Here is a 12665-nt window from a genome sequence, read left to right on the forward strand (position 1 = left end):
CTCCACTACGATAATTAGCGATTAAAGTAAACTGATAAGAAAGAAAACGTTCCCGGAGCTGAAAGTGCAGTGTGAGGACAGTATTACAAAATGGCAAGGCGACAAGGAATTTTTTTCCTGAAAAAAAAAAAAAAAAATGCTAAAAAATCTACGACTCCAATTCACGGTTACTTCTAAACGAGAAACAGTCCAGATGGTGCTCTTACAAAAAACAGGTCCAAGAATTTTCAAAATTGGCTGAGATGTGAGCCTACAATTCTGGTAAAATTTTCAAAGGTTGTGAAAAAATATGCAAATTGTAAAAACATGGATTCGTATACATTGTGAGGAGAGGAATCTAAAGGTGACAGTTTGGTAGCAATATTTTCTGGTGTTCCCGCCAAAACCAAGTTTCAGTTTATGTTTGCAGTTGTCAAGAAACTGATTCAATGTGCTCCTGCAAAGTTTCAATTTTTAAAAGTAATTACTGTGTATTATATGTAACTTTTAAAACTTAGTGTACTGACTGTCACACCCGTTACGCAAAACATGGGTTTTTTAATGTAACTATTTTAATTCATGTTATTTTGAGATGCTAATTTTTTCCGTACGTCTTCAAGTCAAGTACAGCTTTGGAGTATTTTTTCCAAATTTTTATTTCAACAATTGATAGGCAAAACTGCGTAACGGGTGTGACACGTTACGGGTGTGACCAATGAGAAGAGGCTTCAATTATGCAGATGTTGCCTCACTTCTCACCATTTTTTCTATGGTTATCACAAGAAATACACTCATATGCACAATTAGAGGTATGTATACATCTAATAAGAGAGAGATAGCCAACTTTTTTGCCATATTTCAGTATTTAAAGTGAATACACCTATCTCAAAAGGACTTCAAATAGAACTCGTTGAACTCTCTCCGATTGGATTGAAATATTTTCACTTTACTATAGGCCTAGACCTACCGTACCAGGATTTTTTTTTGGTTAATTTGGATCATGCGAGGTCCAGGACCGCGGGGACGAAAGGGGAATCCTGGGCTACCCGAAGAAAAGCCCTGGGACGGTAGGTCTGGGCCACCCTGTAGAAAAATGTAGTTTTGGCATGTTCTACATTAAAATGCGTCAAATTGCTGATTGATTTACTGCTTAGGATTGCCTACAATAAGAGTATGAAAAGAAAAGTAAGTTTTTTAACTTTTAATTTCTCTCAGAAATGATGGACCTCAGAGAGACAATCTGTCACACCCGTTACGTCACACCCGTAACGCAAACGGTAGGTCTGGGCCACCTTGTAGAAAAATGTAGTTTTGGCATGTTCTACATTAAAATGCGTCAAATTGCTGATTGATTTACTGCTTAGGATTGCCTCACTATTATCTTCGTAATCTACGGCTTGCATCGGTATTCTCTTGAGGACCCCCAGTCATTGGCGGATCCAGAAAATCGGCGACGTTGTTTTTCTCCATTAAAACCTATGAAAATATATCGATTCATTTGACATAGGTTTAAATGGAGGACATCCGGTGTTGCCAAATTGCTGGATCCGCCTCTGCTAAAACCTAGTATAATAAGGAGAACTCGCAACAGAGTACGTGGTGTCGCAAAATACACGAGAAAATGTAATTGTGTACTCTAGTAACCCGAGAGTTACTACGTAGGGATATTGTACAGCTATGATTCAGGTGCGGTGCTCTTCTTTTTAAACTATTTTTAGGGAGTGCATGCTGATAAATACAGGGTCCAACCCCCCCCCCCCCCCCCCCGAGCGCTCTGAGTCCTCAGAGAGCTGCTCTGCATCAGTAAAAAAAAACCTATGTCATAATTGGACAGCATTTAGCAACGCGGAACTACAATTTCTGGCTTAGTTCAGAAACAACGTACATACCATTAGTTTCCCTATAGAAATATGTGTTTGAACGAATGGGCCACAAATTGTAGTTCCAAACTGAAAAATGCAATTCAATTCAAAATACGATGACGCCTAGCTCATTTACGGATTACTACCTGCAGGTAGCCATAAAATTCATTGAAATCGACCCGATAGATATCTAGGATTTTAGCAACTACGACACGTAGGTAATACACATTAAGGCAATATGAACGGTGGGTAATAGCTATTAATTATAATATAAAATGAAAATAATTCAGAGCCGTTTTCACTTGTATAACATTGGCTCCTGGATATTTCCATTACGCTTCAATAGTTTCTCTCTAGCTCAAGTCAATGAGCAACTCAACCGATTGGTGCAAAATCGGACACAAACCATGCTCGTTACAGAAGACAAAATTCATCCCTTACCTCACGAAGCTTGCGGAAGTTCGTTCCCATCTCCGTATGCTTTTGCTTTTTTTAAAGTGAACTCTATTTAAACTTCCCGAAACACTTTCCATTTTTCGTCACTTTCAATTCATGAAATATTTTTAAAACAGAGCGGAACTTGTTGTCAGATGACACATGACAGTGGCTTCAACGAAACTGAATCTCTGAAGCTACGGTTACACGGAAAGCGAGCGACGTGAAGTCAACCACGCGGCAAAGCCGCGCTCCCATCCCATTTGCAGTGATTTTGAATCTAGACATGTTACCAATGATAGGGAGCTTTCGCGTCGCGCGGTTTCTGTGTAACCGCGGCCTGATTCTCGCAATCAGATTTAGATGCCGATTAAATCAGTTGTTTGCGTTGACCTGCGCTTGATACGTGGACGGAATTTTATTCACGTTATAATCTCAGGACGAAAACAGGAAAACCACCTGTATTACATCCAGCGCAGAAAAACGAGGCAGAAACAGGTAGGGAGAACTCTTGAATCTGATTGTCAGCCCTGATTTCGTCGAGAGGGTCACGACTAAACTTGGATTTGTACCCTTTAACGTTACTGATTGACCGGGGGAACGGTTTTGTTAGAATTTTTATGTTTTGAAGTAACGCAAGTTCGAAAGAAGCAAGGTTCTAGGGGGAAAATGTCGAACTTAAGGAAGTATTCCCATAGAGGAACCTACGAATTTCAAGACAAATGAAGAATGGAAATCCACAATCTGGTGAGCGCGCGCCATCAAGTTTTGTTGAGTTCTTGTAATATTGTTTCTCACCTTTAAGGGGGACCCAATGCCTTGAGAATAACTATCCTTGCCATTAAAATAAGACCCAAATTGAAATGAAAAGTCACAAGGCAAAGACATTTAGGGGTTCTTTTTTTTCAGTGAGGAAAACCATGCAAAATCTTTGCAACACCTGATGGCGCTTACCAGACTTGAGCTTCCACCCTTCAGATACTGTTATTTATGTGAGAAATTGAAATTTAATAGTTCTTCAATGGATTGAAACATCCACAAATCCGAAAAAAAAATTGGCTTCAAAAATGCACATTCCTTCTGGAAATTGAAAGAGTGGTATGTACTTTTCGTTAGTAAAATGGTAGGTACACAAAAATCACTACAGAGGGTACATAGGTAAGCACGCGACACTGTTTTCTAATTGACTGTAGGACTTATTCATGGATGAAATCGGACTTGTTCACTTGGTAGGTACGACATTTTCGACTCATTGTCAGATTGCGTACATCCGTACTGCGGTTATGTACCAGACGCAATCAGTCAACTTCGAATAACAGGAGGAATGAACAGTCTTACTTATATTTCGCATTATATTAAAAGAATGTTAAAAGTATTTCACTAATACGTAAACAGATTTTCAAGAAATCGGACCTTTCATTCCTTCGGTAGAGACTTTTTGTGATTGGTGATTGACATTACTGAGAGATGACGATGGTGGCTCACCGGTAGAAGAACATCACTCCTCGACAAAATTCACACCTTAGGTAGAATGCAGCCCAAATTTTCCATAAATTTTCGGATTTTAATGTAGAATTCAAACCGTGGCACTCTAGACGAAAAAATCAGATTGCAAACTTCATGAAACATACGCGACTACTCTTCGGAGAGCCGCTATGAGACGTTCATAAAAAATGTTAATACACGATTAAATTCTTTTTCTTTACTTTTTCTTGACTTTTTTTTTTGCGACCAAGTTTTTCACAAGGTGGTTCCCGAATAGATCAGTTATGTCTAGAATTCTATTATTATCACCCAACACGTTGTCGTCAAAAAATTAATGGGCTTTCATACGTTGACAGTTCGCATATGGATAGGAACGGAAAGCGACTGAATGTTTGCTTGTCAGAATCGACTAAATATTGACGCGCGCGTGTTTAAAATTTAATTCAACCAATGAAATTCAACTTGCCTGCATGTTTCATTTATCTACAGGAATGTTAAAATCTGTTTTTGCGTACGACTTTAGTGTGTTCATTGAAATACCATGTTGTTTTCAACATGCAGCTTTAAGATACAAAACTTAGAATCCCCTCGGTGTTGACAACTTTTAGACACTGTAAGATGGAAATAGATGGGTTTGAATGAAAATATTTCGGGTTGGTTACCCAATTTTCAAGATGGATTCCTATTCGTGATGCAGTGTCAACATTTTTAAAAACCAGACAGAAATTCGCAATTTCAGTAATTGCCGAATTATTCGCGCCCAACTCTGATTCTGTCAGCATTGATCACGTCTCTGTTTGGCTTTTGGATTTACATAAACTTTGGGAGGGTTTTCGGCGGGGGCTTAAAATGGCTCCAGAAAAATAAGTTAAAAACCTTACCTTCAAAATTTTCAAAACGTAGATTATACCAAATCTTTGTTAAGCCCCCGATGAACATGGAACACAATCTCGAGCGGCACAAAAGCTCATAAGATACAGCTGAATTTGCACCTTTGGCACACTTTATCAACTTCAACAATGGGTTCAGAAGAAAGTCCAAGTTGTTAATTTTTGAAACATTTAAATTATTTGTCCACGTTGCCAGATTTGCACCTTTGGTACACTTTAATTACCAACTTCAAAAATGGGTTCAGAGGTAAGTTCAAGTTATAAATTTTTGAAAATTTTAAATTATTTGTCCACGTTGCCGTTTCATTGAGACACAAATTGAGTTTCTGCAAACGTGCGACACGACCCACAATTTGTTTCAAAAAAATTGATACTACTCCGAGGGAGGTTTTCAAAGTTGATTTCAAATTTTGCATGCATACATTTCCGATTTAATCTTAATCCGTGACGCTTGAGAGCCAATATCAACACAGCGACCGACGACGCGGCGGTGAATTGGACGTATTTCTGCCAAACAGAACTATGTGCATTAAGACATGAGCCCTGAGACCCATAAGGATACATGCATAACAGGGCTCACGCCATAATGCACATAGTTCCGTTTGGCAGAAATACGTCCAATTATTCGCAGATAATGGCTGTATTGCGTGTTACGTCAAGCCCACTCGAGTTGGAGTGGCTGTCTCCATGACATGTGAGCTCGTGTAAAAAGAAATAAAATTTCATAAATCTGGCTCTTACATTATTAAACCCTCTTCGAGGGCCTTAGTCTGCACCTTACATTTGAAGCATGATGCTGATTGCAGGCGAAAACAAACAAAACGACTGACATATGGACGTATTTCCATCAAACGGAACTATGTGCATTAAGGCATGAGCCCTGAGACCCACAAGAATATGTGCATAACAGGGCTCACGCCATAATGCACATAGTTCTGTTCGGCAGAAATACGTCCATATATACATATGCTGAACGAGAAAAAACACTAAAAAAATGGCCCGAACTGCACGTAAGAAGGTGGACAAATGGTGCTGGGGCCACACAATTTCGTGGGGAAAACAAAGCTAAGAAATTTCAAAAAAATTTCACTTAAAGTCAATTTCTTTAAAACAATTTTTGACTCTAATTGAAATTTTTTTGGAATTTCTTGGCTTTGTTTTCCCCGCAAAATGGTGTGGTCCCAGCACCATTTCTCCACCTTGTTACATATACTGAACATGCATCCTCATAGTCATACATAAATAAGTATTCTCTTTAATGGAACTTATAATCCACTCCTCCTTCTTTCCAAAAATATAGAAAAACAACGATCAAATTGCACCAGAGACCGTTTTGTGCATGCAAAAGGTTAAATTCACTATGCGCAGACTTCGAACGCGATTTTATAGAGATAAAATTGCAATAAATTGCAATTTTTCATTAACGCATGAATGACGCATATGAAAGATGTTTCTATTCCGCCGCCGCCGTTTTTACCGAGATCCGTTGGTAACTTAACCATCTCATTTTTTTTTATCAATTATTAGTATAATGTTACAAAGACAGACTGGTAAGCTTACCTGAAAACCGGTATTTTTACTGATTTTTTCAGGTAAGAATACCACTTTTATTGGTAATCAATCCCCGGTAACTTTACCATTTTATCTCGGTAATTCTACCACAGTCGATAAAAACTATTGGCGTTTTTCCCAAGGTCCATCGGTAACTTTGCCATCTCACTATTATTGGTAATTTTACAGAGACAGAATGATGAGATTACCAATAGAACCTTATTTTACCAACCGTATTTCAAGGTATGAAATAAAATACAGAGGAGGGAAAATTAAAAAAAAAAAAAAAAAAAAAAAAAAAAAAAAAAAAAAAAAAAAAAAAAGTGACGGAGCCATACTCGATGTACGTAGCGCCTGAATACAACTATTCGTACTCTGTGGATGTCCGTGTTGCATACCAAAAAATGAAGGCGCTTCACTTTCCCTTGCTTTCATACTCCTTCATAGTGAAGGTCTCCGAAATAATTCTTACAAACTGTCAATGCAACGAAACAACTTACACTGTTGGTAGGGCCGGATTTAGAAAGTGGCCTCATGGGCTGCGGCCCATGGCGGCAAATTTAGGGGACGGCAAATGTTGTAATTTTTTCAAATGTAGGTATCAAGAAATTTGATTTAGAAAAAAAATTACAAACGAGAAAAGGCGAAAAACTCTCTCATTTCCTGAGAGTTAAAGTATGGCAATTTCTAATTTGTTCGTCTGTCGGTAATACAAGAGACAGCGCCTTTCACTAGTCTACTTGAGAGAGAAACCAAACACGCAATTTGGCCTGGAGCGGCGCGGCGCAAAGACGACGGACGAGGACTTGAGATGGAAAGGAGAAGCCCTCGGCGTGCGCGCGCCGTCAGCATAAAACATATATTAACACCTACAAGACTCCATGAATACCTCACGCATTGCGTCAAACGTAGTGCGGTCAGCAGCGGTTGGCGTGAAACGCATAGCGCCTACAAGACTACATGAATACTTCACGCATTGCGTCAAAAACAGTACGGTCAGCAGCGGTCGGTGTGAGTGTTTCACGAGCGGCTATTCGAGGATTACGAATGGAGAGGGAGACAGATAGAAGTGCAAAGGTTCGTAATGAGTTGGTTCAATAGCCAACCTGCTAAGTTTCTTGGCGACACTTTTGCCGCGCTGTCATAGGTCTAGTCAACGTGTAAAAGAGACGAATCTACGGTATTACCAGAATTCCGATATGACGTCATACCCATGCTGCACCTTGATGACGCCATCTAGATGCGGAGCATCGCGAGTTTCTATCGGCACGGCCGCACCTTGTCTTCATCAAGTTATCAGTGAGGTGTGAATGATAAGGAATATCATACCTTCACTAGAATGACGTCACAAGATGAAGACGTAAAGTTCGTGGCAACACTGATCGAGTGACCTAAGTGCGCTGATCTCGAATGTGCGTTTTTATTATCAAGATCAAGGGCCAATGCAATGTTCTCTAAACATGCTTTCAAGGCACTTCGAGTTAGCACTATAAGTTGTCACCCACACGGATCGTGAATTTTGCATCCATTTCAAAGATATATCGACGGTGAAACTACCAAACCACGTATCTCGGTTTGCGACGTCGCAGACTTCCTGTCATACTTTATTTTTTAAATGAAAAAGTACTTAACATCCAGTCTTGAAAATTTCTGTGATTTTTTCTCTTTGTGCGGAGAAAATTCCGTGAAAATTTCAAGGAATGATATTGATTTGGTCTACTTCAAAAAAATAAAATGTGAGCGTAGATTTTTAAACACCGCAAACGAGATACGTGGTTTGGTAGTTTCACCGTCGATATATTCATTAGCCTTGAAACTCCGATCGATTTTTAAGCTTGCCAAAAGCTGCTAGAGATGCCAAGATAACATGTTAGCCATAAAATTGGGATCGATTCTTACACAGCTGGCTGTAATGCTAAGTACTGGTTTTTAGTCTAATTGAATCGACATATGCGAAAACGTCCGTTGTCCAATACAGAGATTCATAATGGAGATGTTGCATGTGTCAGGAATTTGCAATTTGACTATTGATTCTTATGTAAACGTTTGCGAGAAACACGATGGTGCCACTGGTTTTCGCTGAGATCAACTCCCAAACTCAAAAAAAGCTCTTAAATTGAGGCCAAAATGGAGGGGATATCCCACGCTATCCTGAGAGTCCACCTTTACATCAAGAAAAACTCTCCATGCAAAGATAGGGAGCAAGTACTTAGCAGGGTTGTCGTGTTTTCAGTTTTAGAGTACCCAAATAAAGTGGTAACCCTGTCAATGTATTTGCACCCTATCTTTGTATGGATAGTTGGTCTTGATGTAGAGGTGGACTCTCAGGATAACGTGCGATATCCCCTCCATTTTGGCCTCAACTTGAGAGCTTTTTTTGAGCTTGGGAGTTGATTTCAGAGAAAACCAGTGGCACCATCGTGTTTCTTGCGAACTTTTACATGAGAATCAACAGTCAAAACGCGAATTCCTCACACATGCAACATCTCCATTGCGGTGGGTTTCTTTTCCCTGGTAAAAATTGGCAGTAGAATCTGTGTTCCAAAATACCATAAACCTACGGCCGGCTGTAAGATTTCCAATAGCTTCTATAGCCGGCTACACAATTTCTTAGAGCCTTTTATAGCTGATGGTGACTAAGCAACAGCCAGGCGATAAAGTGTATGCTAAACGTTACTAATTACGGATGCTAGGACTTAGTGAGTTTTTGGACTACTGCTCTTTTTTTGGGCCGTAGTATCTTGATTTATTTTGCGAGGAAAGCTCCGTACTTTTGATGGATGCCTGCCATTCCTAATATATTAGAGCGCCTTCAGTCTCGTATGATACTGTGCATTACCTCAGGTCTGGTGTGAAATCGTTGCCTCAAGCGCCGTGGCACACTGCGGCGCGGCGGGCGGGCAGAGAGCGCGAAACGCGCATTGGCGCCTACAAACCTAACAGGGATACTTCACTCGTTGCGCAATGCGTGAAGTATCCCTGTTAGGTTTGTAGGCGCCAGTGCGTCGCCGCTCCGCTTTGTGTTAGGCTCTAATATTTAATCTGGCGTAGTCCGCGTTATTCAACTCATGATTTTGAAATGTTTGCACATCCTGTATGGATTATTCTCGTTTTAATTGATGAAAAAAATACGCATTGAAGGAAAATATAACATACGTTTTGTAAATATTAAGGTGGCTCCGTATCAAACTATAGATTTCCAAAGCACGCGAATTTCTACACAATTTCTTATAGCCTTTTATAATCGATGGCGAAAAAGCAACAGCCAGCGGCGATAAAGTGTAAAGCCCGGCGATAGGAACTATAGCCCGGCTGCGTAATTTTTTATCGCCTCGAATAGCCCGGCCGTATGATTTTCTCCGCATTCTACAGCCAGCTATATGATTTTCTGTAGCCTTCTTTAGCCGGCTATAAGAATTCCTGTGGTATTTTGAAACGCAGCTCTTATCGCCAATTTTTACCAGGGTTGTCCCGCGGTACTGATGAATAGGATCGATCTCTTTTGCAAACGTTTAATTACACTTAGGGGATCATTCATAAAATTGTTCTACATTCCTAACGGCTTGAACCATCTTGTGTCGTTAAGTTACAACGACTTTGTCCACTCAAATTCTGAAACACTGTCTTGGACATCGGACGTTTTCGCATACGTCGACTCAATTGCGAATTGGGTAGCTTCCCTTTAATCGCGTTTCAAAACAAATATCCCGATTTTGAATGCCATGGAAATCCTTTTCTTTGCGGCATATTAGCATTCCATTTTACAAGAGAAACCGGCAGCTGGGTCATTCCATGTCAACTCAACCAGTAAATTTTCATGACCATCTTCGATTTTGATGAAACTTGGTGAGCATAATGATCCGTATGATGGTATGAAAATGCCAAAATTTCAGCTCTCTACGACCAATAGAACCGGAGTTACGGGGGCTCAAAGATGGCAAAAAAAACCCGGGGCTGTGAACCCCTTGAATTTCAAAAAATCATAACTCGGGTTCTAATTAAGCTACAGGGCTGAACTTGAGCTTGTTTTGAAGCTGTTTATCTGCTCTTTTGACAAATGAATGAATTATGTCATTTTTGAAAAAAGGGGTGCTTCATGACTTTATGACAGCCTACTACTTTATTATTTGACCACGATTTGCCAGTAGCGACCTGCCTTTTATGAGCGTGCAGAAGTACGAGATCGAATCGACCGAAATTTAATTTTTCTCGACCGATCACCTCCAGGAGGTAGACGACTCGTCTGGAGCCATCCTCGATCGCTCACCTCCCCGGAGCATGATCGCCTGACAGAAACTAAACAAACCTAAACTAACGTCGATTTGCATACGTGAACCACGCTACCGAGTACTTGAACCGCAGATCGGCGTGAGGGTGACGCACTGACGCAGCGTGAATTGGGAGATTGTGGGTGGGTCAGAGAGAGACGAACCCATGCGTGGCGCCTGCAGACGAAGAGAGAAAAAGGAAGTGTCGATCTACTAACGCAAGGACACACTCGTCGTCGGCGTGATAACGCTGCATGCGCCGCGACAAAAGGCATGCTAATTAGCCGTAGATAGCGCTCGAGAGTGTGGAGATACTTTGTCACAGTGTGGGAGGATGACAGGGTGACAATTTGGAGTACTCACAACTTTATCGGGTATAAAAATAATGTTTCGTGATGGGTGTGAGCCCTTTGACTGTTCCGCGGCGCGAAGAAGGAGCAGAAGGAGAAGGAGAAAAGAGAGAAAGAAAGGTAGAGCAAGGTGCGGGGTTGGTTCAATGGTCGCACTGGACTACACTGAAAAAATGAAACTCCGCCCGTGGAAGCCGGAGGTACGGGCTACGGCTACCGTCCGTGTTCCGGGCTCGGGGGCTAATAATTCCGGGCGTAGCATCCGGAGCAGTTGAAGCTACGGCTCCAGCACCCGGGACTTTCGGTCTCTGAACCCGGAATGGATGTTACGTCTAAATAGCTCGTAACTTTTTTTTTTTCAGTGTGATACTTGTTTTGACGCAGGAATGGACTTTTTGGGATAACTTTTTGATTTTGACAAAAATATCCTCCATCTCATATGCAGCTCCTCCAACATGGGTATGTAATCATCATGATCTGTGTCAGTTCAAAGATAGCTTCGACGCGACGTTTCCACGCTGATCCTCTGTTTTACAACCACTCGAGATGTGGAGATGATCTCTTCGCGGACATACCCGTACCCGAGCGCCCGTGCCGTCAAGGGCCTGGGCCCGATTTTTTGCAACCTGCCGTTTGTATTTCACCATGCTCGTTACATCTCGAGAGCTTGGCTAAGCTCACAGGATCAAAACTCAGTAATCTCAACTCAGTGTTGCGAACTGGTTCTCTAAACCTACACTGAAAAAAAGTGTGATCGTATAGGGTCGACATGTATGACGGAGATACCTCCGTTCGGGCCATCTTCCAAGACGCAAAACGTCCTTTCGTTTCTTCTAAAATGACAACATCGACAAAGGTGCTCAATACCCCAAGATTTGTGGTCTGAAAGAGAGCAGAGGAGGTTAGGAGTCGTAGAGCGCGAGGGAGTGCTGTAAAGCGACTTATATGTATGTGCACAAAATCGATGATTCATCCAAAGCACATGTAATGGCATTTTCTCGCTAACAATTTTGAGAGAGAAGAATTGAAAGGAGAAAATCGGAGGTCTTGCACATTGTTGTTTTGCCTTCAATTTTAGAGGTAGGCCAGAATACATACTTTATACTCCTGCAGCAATTTTTGTTATTTATTCGAATATTTGAGTCTCAGTTTGTATAAAAATCTTGCTTTGTAGAAATGTTTGTCCAACTCCGACTCATGGACAATTTTCATGCTACCTACTCTGATTATCAATTCGAGTCTCTTTGATTGACGATAAACAAATAATACGCAAATGACGATTGAATTCACTGTCACATTTCTTTGCGAAAACCGCGCTTTCCAAACGTGTACAAAGAATTCACCACCAAGAAATATATATAAATAGTGTGGTAGTTTGTTATAGTTATCAAGAGAATAAGTGTGTGCAAAAAATGGCAGCGTTGATGACACCAGCAGAGGCGCGAGGCTATTCAGTTTGTGTTTACATGTTTCTTTACAAAACTGAGCTGTCTCAAGTGGCTCCTGTGGAAGCTGATGAAACCGCCCCTAGACTTGGAGTAAGCAGAGATCTCCCACTTCCCACGATAAGTCTAGTGTTTTCAGAAGGCACTTCATCCATTTATCATTACGGGGTTATCTAAAAGTCGCGGGTCACCGACGTAACTTTAGAAAAAATTAACAAGACGAAGACTAGACCTTTTTGGGATATCCTCCTAGATTTATTTCTAAAAAACTGGTTCGGATGGAAACGATCAGGTTGGCGAGCAAAACATTGTACCATATTGATGCCAACATGGTATCAACACGGAACAATGTTGAGACAAAGTTGGTATCATGTAAGAAAGAAAGACGATAATCGAGCTA

The 12665-nt window shown here is 40.8% G+C and overlaps 1 protein-coding gene across 4 annotated transcripts in view; it reads right to left on the reverse strand.

Annotated features, from left to right (window-relative positions):
* LOC109029857 (scoloptoxin SSD14) overlaps positions 1–12665 on the reverse strand; it is a 49682-nt gene that overhangs the window by 24648 nt on the left and 12369 nt on the right. For 2 of the 4 annotated variants that reach the window (XM_072304933.1, XM_019040527.2), the window contains exon 1: positions 2283–2452. The exons of 1 other annotated variant lie outside the window; for it this stretch is intronic. In XM_072304933.1, coding sequence (XP_072161034.1) covers positions 2283–2374 — 92 coding nt within the window. In that variant the 5' untranslated portion in view covers positions 2375–2452. Of the gene's footprint in view, positions 1–2282; positions 2453–4642; positions 4969–12665 lie in introns of those variants that run through there. One more of the 4 variants, XM_019040533.2, reaches the window with a different exon arrangement.

This window comes from Bemisia tabaci, chromosome 10, assembly GCF_918797505.1.
Source record: "Bemisia tabaci chromosome 10, PGI_BMITA_v3".
Classification (NCBI taxonomy): domain Eukaryota; kingdom Metazoa; phylum Arthropoda; class Insecta; order Hemiptera; family Aleyrodidae; genus Bemisia; species Bemisia tabaci.